The sequence below is a fragment of the Lepidothrix coronata genome, unplaced genomic scaffold (genome assembly GCF_001604755.1).
Source record: "Lepidothrix coronata isolate B3197 unplaced genomic scaffold, Lepidothrix_coronata-1.0 Scaffold150, whole genome shotgun sequence".
NCBI classification, from domain to species: domain Eukaryota; kingdom Metazoa; phylum Chordata; class Aves; order Passeriformes; family Pipridae; genus Lepidothrix; species Lepidothrix coronata.
In genome coordinates, this window is record NW_016690330.1 from 1,724,333 (window position 1) to 1,746,658 (window position 22,326).

The 22,326-nt window shown below is 36.1% G+C and overlaps 1 protein-coding gene across 2 annotated transcripts in view; it reads left to right on the forward strand.

Moving 5' to 3' along the window:
- KLHL1 (kelch like family member 1) overlaps positions 1–22,326 on the forward strand; it is a 207,957-nt gene that overhangs the window by 38,479 nt on the left and 147,152 nt on the right. For both annotated transcript variants that reach the window (XM_017828639.1, XM_017828640.1), the window contains exon 2: positions 16,901–17,083. In XM_017828639.1, the coding sequence (XP_017684128.1) occupies positions 16,901–17,083 (183 nt within the window). The remainder of the gene's footprint in view (positions 1–16,900; positions 17,084–22,326) is intronic.

Below are 22,326 nucleotides of genomic sequence, written 5' to 3' on the forward strand. Positions count from 1 at the left end.
GTTATCCTGCTAGATTTGCAATTCTGGCACATTGGAATTTTTTTTGTGTGTTGATATTGCAGTTATGCAAAAATCTATTTGAAGTCTGCCGTTTCAAAATTATTCCACAGATCTAGATGCAAAATATACCTGTGCTAATGAGTAAGCGCTGACAGGGAAAAGTGGATGTTGGACTGCAAAGGAAAACCTTACTGGATGGATTAACATTATGATTTCTGTTGAGATAGGAGTACTTCCTTTCCCTTTGCTAATTATTGTAGCATTCTCTTTTTGCCTTTCCTTCTTGGAGCACCTCCCTGGGTAAAGAATGACAGTGTGCTTGTAAAGAATTTTGAACTCTTCAAGTATCTGGCCATTTTTACCTATGACAAAGTAAATAAAATAATCTAAATATTTTAATTATTTTAATGCTTTGATTTTTTAAATATTTTTTTCTATACATTGTTTGTATTATTGTTCTCTAACTTAGTTCCTTGGTTTAATGTACTTAAGCTGTTTGCTTGTGGGCTTTGAAGCTAGTTTGTCTGTAACTCAGAATAATCTGCCAGTATGTTTGAACACAGACTTTCAAGAATACACAACACGACAAATGAGACAAATCCTTTTCCTTTCTGTAAAAGATCCTCCAAGAACTTTCAAAATACAATCCACCCAATCAATATACCAAACACTGTTGCTTCTCACCTCAAGCTGAAACACAGAAAAGGAATCAACTAAGTGGTCTTAAGTGCCTTTTCCAACCTAAGTTGTTTTATGACTCTATGTTTCAACTATTGCAAGGCTTTGCAAAACATGATAAATATATTGTTCCAAATAAAATTAACACATATAGAAGTTTTAATATAATTATTAAATTCAACAAAAATTGTGGTAAGAGAAGGATGGTGTAATTGAAAGAAATACCATTGATTTATCTTTAATTTTTTATTTTTTTTTTTTTTTTTACGAAAGCATCCCATAGTTATTTGTTTCTGGGATCTTTCATTTAAAATGTTACTTGAAAATTATGTTAAAATATAAAGGCCAATTCAGTAGATACCTTTTTGTTTTCTGTGTGATCTGTGATGAACTTAGGATTCATTGGGGATTAATAGCATCTGGCTATGTCTGTACTGTAAACAATTACAGACCAAGGCACAAACTCAAGCAGCCTCCTATCACCTATGCCATTTAGCTGCAGGCAAATTTCATGATGTAGGTTTGTCCCAGTGTCCGGGCAGGATCTAAAAAATAGCACAGCCCAGGGATAGTTCCTGATAGGGAAAATCAGCATGCTTTGGAGCAGGAAGATTTTAGCACAGTGGGTATTAGCTATGCCAAGGACAGGTTCTGATATAGTTTTTTTACTAGTATGGATGAAGCTATTGAAATGTATTACATTTGGTTTCCTTCATTAGATTATTTACATAAACCACGGCGTTTTGCTAAACTACAAACACAATCTGGTTAATTCTGGCATTTATTGCTTTATTTTTTCTTGGCCAGGTAGTAGATTTTTGGAAATACCACTTCATATGCTGATGACACAGTTTCTCCATTACTAAAATATAGTTAATAATGCCAGCATTCTTTTAAGAACAGTAATGGTGACTGTGCAGAATATATCTAGATAATATTTGAGCTTAATGGAAATATTAGACTGGTAAATGTAAATTAGTATAAAGGGTCATATAAAGTCATGCTGTGCTACATTGGTGTTAACCTTTTAATCCGTTTTAGTTTCACGTGTAAGAAAACTAAAGCAGTCATTTGCTTTATTTATATGACCTTCCTAAATGTATCACATATGAAAATACATTGTAAGAAATTATTTTTTTCATTTTTCAGTAATAGGTGAACAAAAATCTCTTGTTGAGAATAGCTTGACATAAAATCCAATCTAGATAATGCTACCATGAGTTCATTAGCTGAACTCTGCTGAGCTGATGTACAGTGGATTACTGGTATCTTTTGACAACAAATGTCTTAACCATGCAATCCTTGAGACCCCTAATAGATCTTGAACTGTACCAGGAATTCAATAGACAAATGATGCAGTTTGCAATGCAGTCAGGTCACAATGCATCCTTGGAAGTTTTTTCTTTCCTTTTAAAGCATTGTTAAGAATAGCTTATTACAGCTCTCCAGTCTAGAGGAGGTCAAAAAGCTATGCTCTGATTATCAGCTGTGGTTGTAATTATTGTGCAAAATGCATGTGAAATAGATGAACTTCACAGTGAATCACTTGAAGCTTCACAGATTATCACTGACCTTACTACATTTCTCCTGCATGTGTAACTCAATAATACTGCTAGCACTATTAACAGTACTTGATAAAATTTTGCTTTCATTCCTTCTTTTTAATTGCAGTGATAATTTTTTGTATTAAATTAAAAATTAACATAATAATGTGCAATGGCAATGACAATTAAAAAACAAAAAGTGATATGCAAAAATTCTTGCTGAGCAAATTGTATATGTCTCTCTGTATATGTTCATATGTACATACATGCAAATGTATATGTAAATATGAAAACTCACACATACCAAATATATATGTGTTATGCACAAAAATATATAAACAGACGTTTGTACAATTTATATAAAATTAAGAACAAATTCCTAATAGATTAGAGTCAAAGGAGAACCCAGAGGAGAAAACGTTCAAGCACACTAGACACACCAAGGTCTGCTCTCTCTTCATTCAATGTTTTTCTCAAGCATGGAAAATGAAGGTAAAAGATTAGGTTTCTACTTTTCTTTTAAGAAAATGGAACCTGGAGTTTTCATGTCTCAAGACACCACCAAAGGACTGTAAGAACGGTCTTAGTGCTGTATTTGTAAGTTTTCCTCTACTGCTTGAGGAGCCTTATATGATGCTTTATATGAAGAAATCTGGCTTAGCCTGAGGATTACTCATTATTTCCTAAGGGAGAAGCACACTTTTGTGGTCCTTTATCCACTAAGAGCTGTTGACATATTTTTTCAGTAACTTTTTTATGTGTCTTACATTAAGACTCTTTGGACTGGTGAACCGAAACAAGTTTNAGAGAGGGGGTCTGTACCAGCAACTGGAGTGGCCTGTGACCTTGGTATGTCCAGCTGCCATCAACTGGGTAGAATGGGGTGTCTGAGCCCAGCTGCTGGAGACATCCACCTTGTCATCCAAGTTGATGCCTTATCAGTGGTGGTGTTTTAAATAGGAAAGGTCCGTCCACAAAGAATGACTAGTATTTTGCAATCTGTTGCAATTACATGCTATGATTGAGAGATTTCATATCATAAATGTTAAATGAATCTCTCTTTTTGACAGCGAGAAGAAAAAATTATGCCAAGCACACAGGAAGAGCTTCAATGAAATATGAATCTTGGAAATCTGTGCCTGTCAATAGCATAATGCATATTTGACAGATTACCAAATACAACAGATGAGAAACCCCAAAATTAGCATGCATGCACATATCAACATTTTAAATTGAATCATAGCAAAACTTGGCAGAAATCAAAATCATTAGCAGGTATAGTTCATTAATAAAAGTCAGTTTCATACATAACTGTACCTAATTTCATGATATATAGTATGCAATGATTGCAGTCATCCAACAAAGTTTTATTGATAGGTACTTTAATATGGTCACACACAGCCTACAGAGGAGATATATATGTTCGTTACCCTCTTTACTAGTAACTCTTGTTTTAGTTTCTGAGTACTGAAATATAGTGATAATTAATATTCAGATTGTCAAAATAATTTGGAAATAGAGACATTGTACTCCACTGTAACATAAATCAAAAAGTACAGGTGTGCTGCTTTAGTCTTTCATTGGTGAGAAGTTAAAGATCTTCATCTACTAAAAAAAAATGGGTCTAGTTTAGAATTTACTGATGTGGGGTAAAGTTTCTTGACTTTTGATTGAAAATGCCAGTGTTTTATTCATAAGCCGTGAAAGAAATGCAGAATCAAGTAATTATCGTTAACATTGCTTCTTGTTGAAAGAAAATATTGCATAGCATAAAGTGGTAGACAATTTATCTTCCCTTTAGAATAAGATTGGCGGAAACCTTTGTGTTTGTTTTACAGCACTCCTAATGAAAGCTGGGACTTGCTTATAGGGATTGATTTATCTGCTAAGTTTGGGTATGTACGTTGCTCAGGTGTAGAAAGAAAGCTGACAATAAAACTCTTATAGCCTAGAGACATCTCTGGCCAAGAGACTCAGCTATAGCATTCCCTAGTTGTTACATTTTGCCCTTAAGCACGTGTAGGATAGTTTGATGTACTCCATTTATAAAACTGTTTTATAGAATTTGGATTTTTAAGTGACAGCTAAAAGAAATGAATTCCACAATTAGGTCTTTGTAATTATACATTGTGTAAACTGCTCATCTCAGGCAGCGATTTCAATAGTGAAAAATTGTTGCACCTATATCATTCTTAGAGATAGGCTAGTAATTATGGCATTAATGCCTTCTCTTTTGTCTTACAGCTGCCAAAAATATGGAAACATTCAGTCATGACTGGGAATGGCTTTTCAGCAAAATAATCTCAACCAAATAAATTTGTGTGACAGCGGATAATGCTTGCAACAGCTAATGAATATTAGGTGTTGAATCGAATAAGTAATGAACATACCAGGGCAGTGCACGGGACTAGAAAGGCATCTATACAAATCATAGAGCTATTTAAACTGTTTCAGGTGAGAGCAGTTACCTGTAGTTGGGGTTTATTTTTTTAATCTTTTTTTTCACCTTTTTTAAATTTTATTTTATTTTTTTAGCTAATGGCAGGTTTTCCTGTTAATTTACTTCTTCCCTCTCCCTCAAACTTCTGATATGGAGGAGTATTCTGGCAGCAAAAACGGTAGCAACAAACCCTGAGGAGATAAACTTGCCATGAGATAAACTTTTACTGATGTGAGATTACGCTAGAGCTATTCAAATTTAAGACCAGAAGTGAACAGTCCCAATGACCTTACAGGTTATAAGATTTCTCAGAGATACCCTATGCTAACACACTCATCTGGGCTCTGTATGAAACATGGTGAGGCCAGACATGCAACAGGACTGGTTTTGTTTTGCCAATGTGAATTCATTGTTATAAATCCAGTTTTATAGTATTATCATTTCTGAAGCTTGACTGGTATTAAAGTGATTGAAGAAAAATCTTAGTTGAGCCTCTGTATTGCTGTTCTATAGATTACTGTGTTTGACTTGTTGAAAAAACAAATTTTGTGTAGTTGTATGTATCTTGCATATGTGGAACAACATTTTTTCACTTTTTGAATATTTAATTTGTTTTAATTTGTTTAATTTGGTTTAATTTGACAATTTTGAAGATGTACTAGAAAACACAGGTGAAGACAGCATATATGTATATAACTTCTATTTGAACTGATGTAGTAAAAAAAATTCTAAATATGAATGCAAAAGACCGTGGTACCTACTTGGAGACATTCTTCATGATTTTGGGCTGTTTAAGCCCAAAAGGGTGTTGGTTGTAGCTTGCTCATGTCTGAGACATAGAAGACTGCTCTTTACAGTAGGCAGGATTTTCTATACCTTCTGATTCATGTGAAGGAACACCACTAAATACATTCTTAGCACTTTATTTGTCTAAGCAAGATTACTTTCATCAAAATAGACTTTAAAATGTCATTTACTACTGAATTTGGGTAGTCTCTACGTTTTAGTTTAAAAAATAATTTAAGTTGCCTTTAATACTTTTATTTATTTATTTTTAAGGCACCCAGATGTTTGCTATGGTATTTGCATTTAATCTAAAGAATGGCAAAGAAATCAATGAAAAATTTTCTTTCTTTTTAATCTGGGGTGCAGATGTAAACAGCGTTACAGATGTTTTTAAAGTAGGTTGATGAAAAGTACATTTCTAGTATCTATTTTTATGTTAATCTTCCCATTTCCATTGAATATTAGATTGATCAAGAAAGACTAATAAGTAGCAGTATTCAAATATAATTTATAATATTATTATAATAGAATATAATTAATATATTTTGATATCTGGTATTGTGATGAAGAGAACATTCATGACTTAAAATTGTACAAGATATAATTGCTCATTTTCAGATATTTTTCTTCTAACAAGTTATATAACTAGAGAAATAGGTAAAGATATATTCTACAATCAGTGGTGATTTTTAAATATCTTTCCAGAGAAATTGAGTCTGATGGATATCACATTATTTGTGTTGAATTAATAACCCATGATAAAACAATGTAATTGATTCCTGAGTGGTGTAAAAAGTTTGAGAAATTGTTCAGCATTTCACTTTGGTAATCATATCTTGATGCTGTTTGATAGCTTTTTAGACATTTCAGGGGTTCTTAAAGATATAATATTTTTAATCCATTTCTTTTAATCCATATGAACTATAATCTCTTGTCTTTTCAATTATAGTTGAACTAGAATTTTGTTTCTATCCCAAAGTTAAAGAAATAAGTAAGTATAAAAAAAATCTACTAATCTCAGGTCTTAACTACTATTAACTACAGCTACAGTATTCTATGTACACTGAGTTTGATTCAGATAGTCAGGAAATGGAAGGCTCTGAAAATTTGTCCATATCCACTGAAATTAGCTTGACATTTGAAGACACATTCAGAAAGCAAAAACAAGCACATGCAATAAAAAAAATCAGTAGACTTCAGGTTTGACTAGACAGGCACTTTTTGAGATGCAAACAGTGATAATATAGATTAGCCTGGTATATAACGAGTTTGACTAAAATAAATCTTATTCTAGTAATTAATTCTTAATTTTGAAGTTGTGTGGTATTCACTGAATCTAGTTGGAAGTGCACGCTTAAAATTCTACAGATCTGAGAAATTAAAGGATTACATATTTTGTTAGAGAAGTAGGTACTTTTAAAACATTTGACAAACTTATGAATAATCCATGTGGATTAAAGATAAAATATAGCCAAGTAATCATTGCTAGCTGTTTTAAAGGTGTCCTGAGACAGTAAGAGAATTTATGGAATTTATGTCCAGTCATCAAAGATATGTAAAAGATGTGAATAGCTTTTATCTCTATATATATGACCTGCAGTTTGTTCCTCTTGTTCTCTATCTAAATAAAAAGTGGAAAAGAAAAAGAAAGAGAATGGCCTCAAAAAAAATTGCTATGATACAATAGCCTAAGAAAAAAATCAGAAACATAAGCAGAAATCAGTGTTCTTACAAAATACTCCTGGGCATCCCTCTTCACCTACACCAGAGTTGCATTAAATTGAATGTAGATAGAAGCATAGGTCAGAAATGTAGACATTCCTTTTATCATCCCTGGAGCTCAGCTTCCAAAGGAGACTGTTGCTGCCGTGTTAAGTACTGAAATGCCTAACACTGAGTTCCTACAATTAAAAAAGATACTCAGGTTCGTTAAAGGTTTAATGCAAAAGGTTAAGTACCACAAAGCAGAGATGCATCAGACTGAGAGTCCTCATAAACTAGCCAGTTTAGGGCAGGTGAGGAGAAGAAATACCTTTCTTTAAATCTTGCTTTTTTTCATATGTGCCTCTGGAAGTATCTTCATCTGTTTCGGAGTATCAGGCAAGACTGTCTCATATCTGTATCTCTTTAAAGAAGTTAAACATTCACATCTGTTTTAATACCTTTGTGTATGCCCTGTGCAAAATGCCTGATCACAAAGGTCTGGCTTCTCTGTGTTGTTTGCAGTTAATTATGTGGTTAGGGCACTCATGCTCTGCTCTTGATTATTCCTCCAGTGAAAGGTCTTACCTAATTTGGTAGTCTGCTGACTAGTCTGTGAAGTAAAGGGAGTGAAAGTGTTTCATCTACTTCATCTTTCAAGAAAAAAATAAAAGGCAGAGGGGTACAAAGAAATAACTTTCCTTTAATGGACCAAAAAAAAATCTGAATTCCAGGTTTCGTTTTTATGTTTGTGTCATACTTTGGATAAAAAATGTAAAACATCTTCAAATCACAAACAGTAACATGGAAAAGATAGATAGAATAGATAGTAGATAGAGAATAGATAGTAGATAGTGGGGTTTTTTTCTATTTTACAACATAAGCACTAAGTATGCCACAGGCTGTCCTGTAATTCTCTGTAACTGTACATAATATTGAGACTTTGACTGGAGGTTCCATACCTACAAGTTTGCAAATTAAGGTCAGTATTTAACTTGGATATGTGTGTACCTACCTTTTTATTTAATTCAGTCTACCATATCACTCTTGTTGCCTGATTTCAGCCTCTGTAGATAGTAATTTTACAAATACTGTGTTAGACAAAAGTAATATTAATGGCTGTTAATATTCATACATATGAAAAATTCATTAGACCTTTTTCATATTGATCATAGGATGAAGAGCATGGCTTGGGTATGTGCTGGGTTAATGAGTGGTGGCTGTTATGGAACATGTAGTCCTTAATTGCTTGCAAGTTAAGTTCCTAGGGTTGTAGTGATCCTGCAGTGTAGAAGCTGAAACCATCAAATTTGTCTTAGACAGGATTCACTAAATTGTCAATCTTAATTGCTGGTTTTGGGATTAGCAAATGAATTGATACTTTAAAACAACAAGGCATAACAACCTACAGTTTATTTCTTTATTTCAGACATATCTTTCTGATATGCAGATTTACAGATGCAGGCAGGCATGTCAGGGCCGTGAAATTCGTGAATGTCACCAAAAGATGTATGACACTCAATAGATCTGTAATGAATAGCAGGAAGAGATTGTATGCTGCTTGCCGCTGAATGCTGTGCAAGCTCCCTAAAAGCTTGTCTTGCAACAGAATCCGGGTTGAATCATTCACACAGTTTACTGAAGGGCAGAGGTGCATGCATGTGTGTTGTGGTCTCCCACCTCACCAAGTGTAGTATTTGACTGAACCAGAATTTTAAGCCAGGAATTTTAAAGATTCAGCTTACTGTGGTCTTTGACATGATTTCCTTTGCAGTCATAATGTGTTTCCAGCTCTGACGTGCTACCTATGCTGTGGAATATCAGCATGTAATACAATAGCGCAGTGAAATTTTATGCATACTAAACACAATATTCATAAAATACTTGCTTGTCCTTTTTTGAATGCCATCACCATCACTCACCTTTATGATTTCTGTTTACATAAAGTCCCTATATCATAAAGTAAATGCTGGAAGAAAATGTCTCCTAATAAAAGAGAGATCTGCATTCTTGTATGTATTTGTGTACACGCTCTGAATGAGTAACTGTGTCAGCTAATTTACTTAGTTTATCCATATAGATACGGCCATTTTTCATGACAAAATAGTTAACACATGACACAGGCACCTCTCTTAGGCGTAATTCAAGCCATCCATTCAGAAAATAGAGCACTGTTACAGAAGGAAGTGCAAACATCTGTGAAGTGGTCAGCTGGTGCTGGGTGGAAAAACCTGTGTACTGTCACACAATGGGAAGCATGCCCTATAGCTTTTCTCTTCCCTCTTTTTTTTTTGTGTGTTTGTTTTGTTTTGTTTGTTTGTTTGTTTTTGGGTGGTTTTTTTTGGTTTTGTTTTTTTTTTGTTTTCTTTGTTTGGTTGGTTTTTTTTTCTCCTTCTCTCTCTTAACCATCCCACTAGTAAGTCCAGCACCACTCTTTTATAATCCATGATTGCATTGTTCATAGAGTAGTACAGGACTAAGGTAGAAGAGAGCTCCTGTGTCAGTGACACTGGCACTGGTTGAATGGACTTTACGAAGTTGCATTTGTTGGAAAATTACACACTACTGATAAAGGAATTACAGACAGAGCTGTCTGAAATATATGGGACTTTTCCCTCCATGGTATATTAGAACTTTCCTAATGAAAGCCAACATGGTGTTGGCTTCGTCAGTTTCTGAATGTACAATCTTTAATGTCTGTATTTGTAAAAATCTCATTTTGTGTGGAAGTATGTGCATCACTTCTGCATTAAAATACTATGTGATCTCTGTTGATAGATCTGTCAGCTGCTTATTGTACCTAAGTCTGAAACCATCCTCTAATTGCTCTGCCTAAGTCAGAGTTCAGAATTCCACTGTTCTATGTTTTTATCATGTATCCATATAGTATAGGAAGTAAAATATTTAACATTATTTTAATGATGGAGATCAGCAAATCAAGTCAATACATTTATCATAATAATTTTATAAATTGAAAAAATAAAAGTGTTAGTGATTGTTACTTGTATGGCTGTTAAATGTTGTTAAGTCCCTATTATGAAAGACAGTTAATGTCTTTTAATTTTTAGTCTTTTACCTTGATGTTCTTTCATATTCTATCCACTTATTTGACTTACAGAATCACAGAATAGATATGATTGGAAGGGACCTCTGGAGATCATCTAGTCCAACCCTCCTGCCAAGGCAGGGTCACCTAGAACAGGTGACACAGGAACGTATCCAGGTGGGTTTTGAATGTCTCCAGAGAGCAAGACCCCATGACCTCCTGGGGCAGCCTGTTCCATTGCTCTGCCACCTTCAGTGTAGAGAAGTTATTTCTCATGTTGAAAGAGGTGAAACTTCTTGTGTTTTAGTTTATGGCCATTGCTCCTTGTCCTGTCACTGGGCAACACTGAAGTGAGTCTGGCACCATCCTCTTGGCACTTGCCTTTGAGATATTTATATGTGTTGATGAGATCCCATCTCAGTCTTCATTTCTCTAGACTAAACAGGCCCTTCTCCTTCAGTCTCTCCTTATAAGAGAGATACTCCAGACACCTAGTCATCTATGTGGCCCTCCACTGGACCCTCTCCAGTAACTGCTTGTCTTTCTTGTACTGAGGAGCCCAGAACTGGACACAGACTTTAAGTCACACTCAGTGAAACTCTGAATATTATCTATGACTGATTTAATTTGAATAATGATAAAAAAAATCAGTGAATAAAGATTATAATATAAGAATCATTCTGAAATGCTCAGCAGAATTCTTCATTTATAAAATTTATCAAAGTCCATTCCTTTTAATTTTAATACTGCTGTTTTTTTCACTGTGAAATAGTGTTAGTCAGCCGTCAATTTAGCAGTTTCTAAAAACAAATACTTTCAGTTGTAACCAGATTCACCAGAACCTTATTTCTATTTTTGAGAAGCACATCTGATGCCAGACACATGACCTGAGTCTCTTTGTAGTCCTGGAACGATAGTATTTCTGGCTGCTCACATTTTTTTTTTGCCTCTACAAGGGATACAAATACAGATTATGCATCACAGTGTTCATTCACACTCATCTTCAGGCTCAAGCTCAGTCCATTTTTTTATAACTGAATTATAAGGTTCCAGCATGGTGTTTGTCACCTGGTAAAAGGTGGCATTGGGGAATAAGGGAATTATTTAAATTATATAGGAGAACTATTTTGTCATCTTATATTTGACCACTTAAGTAATTCACAAAGACTCAGTGCAGTTCATTGTCTGGAATAAGCTGTTATAACAACTGAAACTTCAGTTTCATCAAGGAAACTGAAAGTCTGCGCTTTGTGTGAGTGTGAAGTCTGTGTCTGCCAGCACCACTCAGTGCACAGTGGTATTCAATACATTGTCATACATTTCTCAAGCTCTCATTTCCACTATGGCAGCTACTTCTTGGTGTTCTTCCTGTACCCATCTACTTGTGGCTGCTTCTCAGCCAGAGGAATGAGTAGTCATCATGAACACCTTACCTCTGCAAGAAGACAGGAAAATACATCTCCAACCTGTTGCATTTAACTACTCAGACCAGTAGTATTATCCTCCTGTACAAGAGTCTTTGTCTCAGACTTCTGAGATGGTAACTTCCACTGTCTTCACTAAAATATGACCCAGCAGTTCTGCTTTCCTTCCCTCATGTCATTAATAATAGTAATAAATTCTAGAAAAAAATGGGGGAAGACTGAGGGAAGGGGCAGCATTTGTCATGAACGTAACTGAACTCTGTAAGTAGTTGCTTTCAGAAAATGAGATTTTTTTAGTAATTGTCTGTCCATTAATTGAATTAATTTTATTTAATCTTTTGTTTTTACAACAACAAAGTCAAAACCAAGACATTTTTAAAAGAACTGAAATCTAAAAAACCCAAGTATTTTGGGAGACTATGAAATCTTTATCTATGTTGGTTTATCACACTGACAATAGAGAGGTCAGTGCTTGGAGCTTAGGTTAGGTCATTATCTGGTGAAGGGTCATAGATAAGAAAAAATCCAACTGAGTGTATTTTGAACTCAACCAAAACACATACCTTGATTTGTGTATTATTAGTAATCTGGAAAAATCATACTGCAAACAAACTCTTCCTTCTCTAACTGTACTGCCTTTTTGTTGAACTGCCTTGTTGAGCCTTTTTTTTTCCTGTCAGCAACTAAACAAGGCATATATTTTTTCTCTATAGAAGCAGTTTGGTTGTAGTGCAGTTGTCCCTTCTCATTGCCCTTTCTGTGTTTCTGAAGGGCTGCTTGAACAATTTGTCTGAAATCACACAATAAACTGGTAGCTAATATTTTGTTTCTCAGGGCTGGTAATGTTCTTAAGTGGTACAGAAACACAGAACAACAGAGGATTCAGATGTATTTTTCCTAGGCATGCAGATGGCCTAGTGACTGAATTTTGCCTTATGGTGTCCAAAGAATGAGTTACATTACAATTATCTTGATCCAGAAATTGCCTTTAGGAGGAAACATCATTGTAAAGGATACATTGTGCAGATTTATCTATAGAACAAGAGCAACGGGTTTATAATGTGCACTGGACTCCATTTTTTCTTTTACATGGAAAAAGAATCCCTGAGACAGCAGCAATGCATCTCTGAGCTAACCGGGTATAACTAAAAAGTCCTATTTGATATTCCCATTATATTTTTATCTGGCACTTCTAACTGCTGAAATTCTAGGCAGAGCCTGTAGTTGCAGATATGATTGCAGGTAACAGAGTGAAAAATGTAGCTTTTGTTCACAAACAGAATTTTAGCCTTCCTGTTACTGTAAGGAAACTTTTTTTTTTTTGCAAGTGATCGCTAATGAGAGCCATGACTTTTGACAGTTCATCTTAGTTTGGTAATTGCAATTCCTCAGGCTATTGATTTCTAAGCATTCAATAAGCAATTTTTAGAGAAAGAATTGTGTGGATTTTGTTCACTTATATATGGAATATTTCTTCTGGCTTTGCAAGTTATAAATAGCAAAGTAATTTTCACTGAAGAACTGGTTATGTTTTTTTTCTTGACTATGTGTTTTGGATATGTACCCAGTAATATACACTAAATTACATTGAACAGATTTTGAATAAGTTTGCATCATCAATCCTGCATAAGTGAAAACTGAAAAAAAAATTTAAATAACAGCAGGATTTGATATTCCAGTAACAATGAAATGATATGATATTTTCTGATTAAAAAGTTCTTTATTTTTGGCCAGGACCTTCAGTGAAATGAAGGATGTGTTCTGATAGAGTATTTAATATACCTAAGTACTCTGTAAAGTACTTTGCTATATACAGTGATATGAATCTGTTGTTTTCTGCACCTCTATGAATATAATTTCCAGAATGGAAACATTTCTAAATCTAAGCCTCTGGTTACTCAGAGAAATGTAGTATAGTTTCAAATCGTATTTCATACTACTTTTTTTTTTTCTTTGATTTATTCAGGATATGGTTTAACTACTGGTGTTTGTGTTGCTGTTTTCAAATGTTTGCAGCTTAAGTGTGACAGTTTTACTAACTACTTAACAAGACCGATAAAGGTAGCTAAATTTGTATGTAAGGTCCTCTTTTTTTCTTGGCATTTTCTCTTTAACTCTGTAGCGTTACTATAAGATAAAGGTTTTAATTTCTTTATTTTTGTTCAAATCAATGTGCTTTTTCTAGTAAAAGAGGAGCACTGTGGAGTCAGATGTTGTAGATTCTCTAAGTTTTTATTTCTATTTACACTATTTTAAGATCTGTAGAGGCTCAAAGACTGGATTTTCTCAACACCTTGGGGCTCTTTTTAAAACATTTCTCTTTTGAGGGCAAAAAGTTGTTCTTAACATTGAAAATAAGTCTATACAAACTTACTAAGGTGAATTGTTTCCTTTTTTTTTTTTTGAAAGTCTCAGGGAATTTTCAGTCAAATTTGTGTCAGGACGTGCTGCTGAATGCAATCAACAAGCATCTCACTGCATGTGTGGTCCAGTTTCCCCGCATCTAGACAAAAACAATATATGCAAAAAGAAAATGTGATTTTCATATCTCTAATTGACCCTGAGTACCTATACATGCCTTTCACAAACTGGTAGAAAGTAAATGGTATTTGCTTTGAATAATTCCTACTTGAACAAGGTGCTATCTACATTTAAAGCATTGATTATGGAGACAGAACTTTTGTAATAAACAGAGGTAGCTCCTGAATAGGATAAGTAGCAGGCTTTTAATCTGGGCTTTCTTAGAAAATAAATAAAAGATTAACTTATTGTCTTCTACTAAGCTTATTGGTTCCTATTTTTCAGGATAATAAATTAAAATATGCTGAGCCTTTGGGGGCTTGCTTTTGAGCAGTCATTTACTGACTTGCTAAGTGACAGATATACTGAGTTAGACAGTAGAAAGTCTTGTTTATAAATGGCAAACAAGGAAAGAGGGCAAAATTTGTGGCAAACACTATCTAACAATTCAAGAGCAAAATAGACTAAGCTCATTGCAGTCCAATCTCACTTCATAAGACTAGCATAAATTCAGTCAGGGTACTTCTCTTTTTCTGACCTGGAAAAGACAGGATTTTGAATAGCCAAAAAGAATCAGGACTAGCATCCTATCTGTTCAAATGTAAACTGACTTAGACCTGCTTTCTGAATTAACAAACAATATGAACCCGTTAAATCTGCTCATTCTGGTTATTTTCCTTTCTCAAAATTGCTGTTGTTGTCACTTCTAGATTCCCCAGGGGAGAGGAAGAAATGTGTCTGTTTAACCCTAGCAACCTCATTTATTAGGAACTGATTTATTTCTTGTAATTTACTTGTCATTCTAATTCTTCAGCAACAAAACTAAAGTTTGAGTAGGGCTACACAACCAAAGTGAAGAGAAAGAAAGAAAGAAGGAAGGAAGGAAAAAAAAAGAGAGAAAGAAGGAAAAAGAAAGAAAGAAAAGAAAGAAAGAAAAGAGGAAGAGAAAAGAAGCTGAAATACCTACCCACTACCCATTCTAATGAGCTTAGCTCTATCATTAGAGGTTTTTTTGGGAAAGCATTTGTTGATCAACCAAATATGTGAGAATAAATTTGGATTTCTGATCAACATGTATGGCACTCCAGATTAGATAGGAACACTTAAACAGATTATGCCACTCACAGAATCAATGTTTGTTTGATCGGTTGGGAGGAGATATCTGGCACAAAGCACTTAACAGTATAACAAGATTAACTATAACAGAATTAAGGAAATGTTTCTTTCTAAATCACCACTTCGTAACTGTTTCTGTTGAGGAATCAGGTTTAATAACATTTTACCAGTTCAGTTTCCTATAGACAGGCTCACACATAACCTTTCCAGCATAAAAATTAATTTAAACCAATTGATGACTTTTCAGGATCTGACTTAATGTTATGAAAGTGAATTTACTTCTTTTAAATGAAGTTTAAATAAAGTGAAATTACTTAATTTTAAATGATAACTCATTATGTTGAATTAGTACCAGTATATGACACTTAATAGCTGGTGGGATGAGATCCTAGCGTAACTGTGTCGGTTCCCTGTGAAATTATCTGCATGCCACCTTCAATTATGCAGGCTTCCAGATACTTTAAAGGAATGCTGTGAAGCCTAGATATTACTGTGACAGAAAGATGGAGTAGCCTTTCCTCCTTAAACCTATTGACCCTCATACAATGACTGTAGGAGTGGAACACTTTTGGACAAAAAATAATTCAAAAGTAAATCACAAGCATGTCTCAACATTTTTTTTAACTTTTTTTTTTTTTAATAACTGCATTTGATTTTAATAGCTGACTTTTAAGAATTTAATTTTTTTCCAGCACCAGGAGTTTAGACTGCATTTTCTTATAGGTCTTTCAATATCATTCTGCAAATATAGTACTTACTGAATTCAAACCTTATGTAATGAAACTGTTGTATTATTACTATAAATAATCAACATTTCTTATGTGCTCCTTAATATTTATCTTTCAATAGAATATATATAGAATGAGTTTGGTTTGAATTAATTTATAATATTGTTTCATATGCTGGACTACAATATGTCTTCTATTGCTCTTCTATTGATTATGTAAACTGTTTTCTATATATCTAGTTGAAGAAAAAATAATCAGCTTCATCTGTGAAATCCTTAATTTTCGGCAGTACAAGTTACACATCTATATATAATATAAAAAAAATCTTACAGCATTAATTTGAAACTATCTCATTGCTTATTTTTAAAAGTTGTTGTGAATAATTTGGAAATCTAGTATTAGCTAGACCTGACACTTTTTCTTATTTTCCACTACAACACTGCACTGAGTAACTTTGAACTACGAATAGGTGGCTATATAATGAAAAAAAAAATTACATTTTCTCCTGTTTTTCTTTTCTTTTCTTCTTTTTTTTTTTTCTAATATAGACTTCATTATTTTTGCATGTTAAATTTACTTTCTATTAATGAGCCTTTCGGTTGAAAAGTAGCTATGTCATTTATTGTTGTGGAAATAATCACAATTCTTTACAAATTAAATCAATTAGAATTTTATTTTTCTTTCCCATGGGATGTAAAATGAATGTGAATTTGAGAAAGTAGACTAGAGTAGGCCCTCTCAGAAACAGTGGAAAGATAGGATTGCTTTTTTCGTTTCTCTCCCAGTGCAGTAAGATTTTTGTACTTCTAGCGATGAGAACAGGGAAAGGATGCACTGATTACTTGTATCAGACTGTAGAAGCCTGTGTGAAGCCTGGTTACATCTTATCAACGTGGAGTTTCTCTTGTGGTTTACAGACTGTCAGGAGCCAGCCACTCCTTGCCACCCCACTGTGACATGGATTCCTGTAGCTCCGAGGAATTCTACCAGGCTGTTCACCATGCGGAGCAAACCTTCAGAAAGATGGAGAGCTACTTGAAGCAACAGCAGCTCTGTGACGTTATCCTGATTGCTGGGGACCGCAAGATACCTGCGCATAGGTAGGAAATAAGCATAAAATATGGAAGTTACAAAAGTGAATGTTTTGGGTATGTGTATTTATTAGAACAGTGTTTTCTGTTGCCCCTTTGTCCTAGTTAGGACAGCTGAGATCAGTTCATCACTGGATGGGTGTAACCCAAAACTGTGTATTCTATAGCCTTCCATGCCATTTCCCAGAAACTGTTGTCAATAGACTATTCGCACCCTCTGCCCATAGAGCCTGACTCCTCAGGCTATAAACTAGGTGTTAAGAGGCCTGTGAGATAGGAGGATGCTCTTGTCCTCACACCCTTTGTGGAACTCCCCGCCCTGAGGGAAGTATTGAGCATTCCTGCCTGAACTGGAGGATATATAATCTTGGAGTCTTGGAACATTTTTAACCACTCCTGGGATCTAGAGGAAGACTGCATCTCATCGCTCTCAACCAGACTTAGACCACCACCCTCAGCTGGACTGCAATCACCACTTTTGACCAGACTGCAACAGCTCTCCCACCAGCAGGTTTTTCCCCTCTCCCTTTACTTTGGACTCAAGCGGGGCCCAAGGAACACCACTTTGTTCATGCCCCAGGGTGCTGGGTTATACATTTGGGTTTTGTGGGTTAAGACCAATTGTTTGTTTGTATGATTGTACTTACTGTATTATTTTAATAAATTGTTATTCTGACTTATAATCTCTCCTTTGAGTTGAGTTCATTTCCCCTGCTGGTTAACTCTTAAACCAGCACACTGTGGTGGTTTGGACCTTGGTTTTTCCCCCAGAGGCTGAAAAGTGGTAGACCCCGAGGGGTGGAAACCCCTGGAAGTTTTGAAGTTTTGCCCAATGGGCGCTCCTGCAAAAATGTAAACCAAATAAAAATCAAATCCTAGAGTTTAGATTAAAATACAGAGAATAATTCCATAATTGGTATCATTCACCCTGTTTAATATGGATAATACAAAATATACATTTTTTACCAGTATACTTTTTGCCTATTTTAGTTATTTTGGTAACCTGCTTAGTTTGTAGAGTAGGAGACAGAGGAAAATGTAAGTTATTTGGTTTTTTTTAGATAGTTTAGTTCAGTTCCCCCACTCTTTTTAATACAGATGTTCATATTTGTATACCCACCTTTCAGCAGTAAATTTAATTTCACATTTGTCATTTCAGTTCTACAGTATATGTAAATCAGTCTTGAGCTGGAAAAATACCCTAATAACAAGACTGAACATGAAATAATAGCCAGAGTCTTATTTAGATTTTATAATAAGCTTTCAGAGACCTTTACATTTAATTTTCTGCTTCTCAGTGGTCTGCAGCTGAAAGTCCAAATCTCAAAGAACTGGAAAAGTCAACTGTTGGATTTTGTAGAATTGATAAGACAAGATAAAATGAGGTGAAGGGTATTCTGAATTTTCTTTCTATTTTTATTTTTATCAGTGTTTATTCTATGTTGTTTTAGACACATGTGGTTGGACAAGCACAGAAAGCTGCTTGTTTTTACTGTGGCTGTTAAAAAGCTAGAAGTTACAGATTCAACCCTCCCTGCTCAGAGCACGATCAACTACAAGGTTAGATTAGACCATTGAGGTCTAATCTAACTAACCATACCCGGTTAGTTTTTAATATCATCACTTGCAGAGGTTACTCTCTTCTTAGCTTGTTCCAGTTTTTTATTATCCTCACTGTTTTTAGTGATCCAGCACGTGGCGTCTAGGCAAATTTGCTCCATGATCTTGGTGAGGCAAACCAGTCTATAGGTGTCTACATCTTTCTTCTTGAGGATGGACATGGAAATTGACTTTTCCAGTCAATTTCAAACCTACAATTATCTGATCCATTAAAGATAAGAGAGAGTGGCCTTTCAGTGACACTGTAGATCTTCCTCTAGCATTGCACTTTGAACTTATCTTCTCTGCTCCAGGGACTTATATATGTCCAATTCACTTAACTGCAGCCTAAGGACATCTTCCTGTGTTGTGAGTTATACCCTCCACAGAACCTGCCACTGGGAGGTTTTTTTTTTCCTTTTTCAGCTACTCTCTTTTTGCATTTGACTTTCATCAGGAGTCACTTCAGAAGTCCAAGCTTGTAATTTGCTCTTAATTTTACAAACTTTTCTCAGGATCCGTTGTCTTAAATTTCATTGTCTCATGGTCACTGCAGCCAAGTTTGCCAACATATTTCACAGGTACTTTCTTTTCTCTCTCCAGATCTGTCAGGAGCAGATCCAGTAAAGTACCTCCTCTAATTAAAGAGATCCAGTAAAGTACCCCCTCTAATTAAAGATTTTGCGATTTAGGCTAGGTAATACATACTTTGCATTCCTTAGAACATACAAAAAACCTGCTTGCAGAGGACAATGCAAAAAAAATTTGTGGAGTTTTTAAATGTGATACTTATCATAAAATCATAGAATTAGCCAAGTTGGAAAGGACCTCTGAGATCATCAAGTCCAACCCTTGATCCACGACCACCGTGGTTACTAGACCATGGCACTAAGTGCCACATCCAGTCTCCTCTTAAAAACCTCCAGAGACGGAGAATCCACCACTTCCCTGGGTAGCCCATTCCAATGTCTGATTACCCTCTCTGTGAAGAATTTCTTAATATCTGACCTAAACCTCCCCTGGCAGAGCTTAAGACCATGTCCTCTTGTCTTACTGATAGCTACCTGGGAGAAGAGACCAACCCCCACCTGGCTACAACCTCCTTTCAGGTAGTTGTAGAGAATGATGAGGTCTCCCCTGAGCCTCCTCTTCTCCAGGCTAAACAGCCCCAGCTCCCTCAGCCTCTCCTCATACGACTTGTGCTTGAATCCCTTCACCAGCCTTGTTGCTCTTCTCTGGACCTGCTCCAGCCCCTCAATATCCTTCCTGAACTGAGGAACCCAGAACTGGACACAGCACTCCAGGTGTGGCCTCACCAGTGCTGAGTCCAGGGCAAGAATCACTTCCCTGGTCCTGCTGGCCACACTGTTCCTGATCCAGGCCAGGCTGCCATTGGCCTTCTTGGCCACCTGGGCACACTGCTGGCTCCTGTTCAGATGCCTGTCAATCCAAACTCTCAGGTCCCTTTCTGCCTGGCTGCTTTCCAGCCACTTTGTCCCCAGCCTGTAGTGCTGCAGGGGGTTGTTGTGGCCAAACTGCAGGACCCGGCACTTGGTCCTGTTAAACCTCATCCCATTGGAATCAGACCATTTTTCCAGCTTGTCCAGGTCCCTCTGAAGAGCCCTCCTGCCTTCAGCAGATACACCCCACCCACAACTTGGTATCACCTGCAAATTTGCTAATGGTGAACTCAATCCCCTCATCTAGATCATCAATAAAGATATTAAACATGACTGGGCCCAACACTGATCCCTGGGGGACACCACTAGTGACCGGCCGCCAACTGGATGCACCCCCGTTCACCACCACTCTCTGGGCCCGGCTCTCCAGCCAGTTCCTAGCCCAGCACAGAGTGCCTCTGTCCAATCTGTGGGCTGCCAGCTTTTTCAGGAGTATGCTGTGGGAGACGGTGTCAAAGGCTTTTCTGAAGTCCAGGTAGACACATCCACAGCCTTCCCCTCATCCACCAGGTGGGTCATCTGATCATAAAAGGAGATCAGGTTGGTCAGACAGGACCTGCCCTTCCTAAACCCGTGCTGGCTGGGTCTGATCCCTTGTCCGTCCTATAAGTGCTGTGTGATTGCACGTAGGATGATCTGCTCCATAACCTTGCCAGGCACTGAGGTCAGGCTGATGGGCCTGCAGTTTCATGATAGGTTTCATTTTCTGTGACTGTCATTTATAATATAATATTTAAATCAGTTATTGAAACGCTTATATTAAAGCTAGAAAAAAGAAATAATTATTAACTAGAGATTGATGTAACTCGCCGATACCAATGTTCTTTGGCATCTCTCTTTCTCTCAACCTAGAGAACTATCCTTGAGGGACATCCCAACCCAAGGGAGGAATCTCCACTCATACACCCCAAGAAGGACTATGTTACAAGAACCTGGCAGTATGAAAGTCCACTGGACCTTTACAGTATAAAGTGATTGACTGACTCTAGTGGTTGCCTCAACATCCGGATGTTAATTCAGGATGTTAATTCAAGGTTGAAGCCAGACTGGTTTCAACATTGCCAGGCCTGGGGATTGGAACTGTCTCAGCTGACCACTGATACATTTGCAAATAGGGCATTGTCTTGTTCACATTTGGGAGGGGGGAATATCCTGCTGCAATGAGAAATCTGAGTTCTTATGCATTTTTGTTCTTTCTGATATTCAAGATAAGGGCTAAGAGAGGCTCTTGCCATGGCAGAAAAGGTAGTACAGAATTATTAGACAATTGTCACTTACATGTGAAACAAAGAAATACTTTAGTAAGGATACAGTTCTACAACTGGTTGGATGAAAAGTGAAGAACTTAAAACACAAATTTAAAATTTTCATTACAAATTTAGAAACAAGTTCAACTGGAGCTTTTTTTTTTTGGATGCTCAGTTCTAAAATAATACATCTTTTATTTACTATCACCCTGATAAATTTAATAAAACTTTTTCAAGAAACTGCAATTAGTTTTGTCTTTTTCAGTTCTCTGAGTAGTGGTACCAACTCTTTCAATTTTGAGTGCTACTATTAGAGACAAAGTTTAAAAAAGTATCAGTAAAATGAGATAAATTAATGGAGAAAGTTAGGCCGAAAGGCAAGGAGAAAAGATAAAGAAGCAGGAAGAGAAGGAAGGACAGTTTAGAGGCAGGAAGTGAAAGAAGAAAAATGCACATTAGTCCTAAGTGTTGATTTATTTTCTGGCAATAGTAGTAGATGCACGTGGAAAGCACACAATAAAAGCAGTACAGCCAGTTCATTCCAAGATATCTTTAATTAAGATTTGAGGAACTTCCCACATCAAACATTGCATCTGAAATGTGTTGTTTAATACAACCTACTGTCCATGAGTTTAAAAACAATTTATTCAAGTAATATGGTTGGAACAGAACAACAGCAGCAAAGATTCCTCCTACTGGAAGGAAAGCAGCAAGGCACTTTAGATAAGCCTTTAATGTTAACCTTGATTGATAATCTTGATGTGGGGATTTGGGTTGGTGGCAAGTTGGATATGAGTCAGCAGTGCCCTGGCAACAAAGGGCCAACTGTTGGGGGTGCATAAGACAAAGCATCGCCAGGCAGTTAAGGGGGGTTATTGTCCTGTTCTACTCTGTGTTGGTGAGGCCTCAGCTCCAGTACTGTGTGCAGTTTTGGGAGCCACGGTAT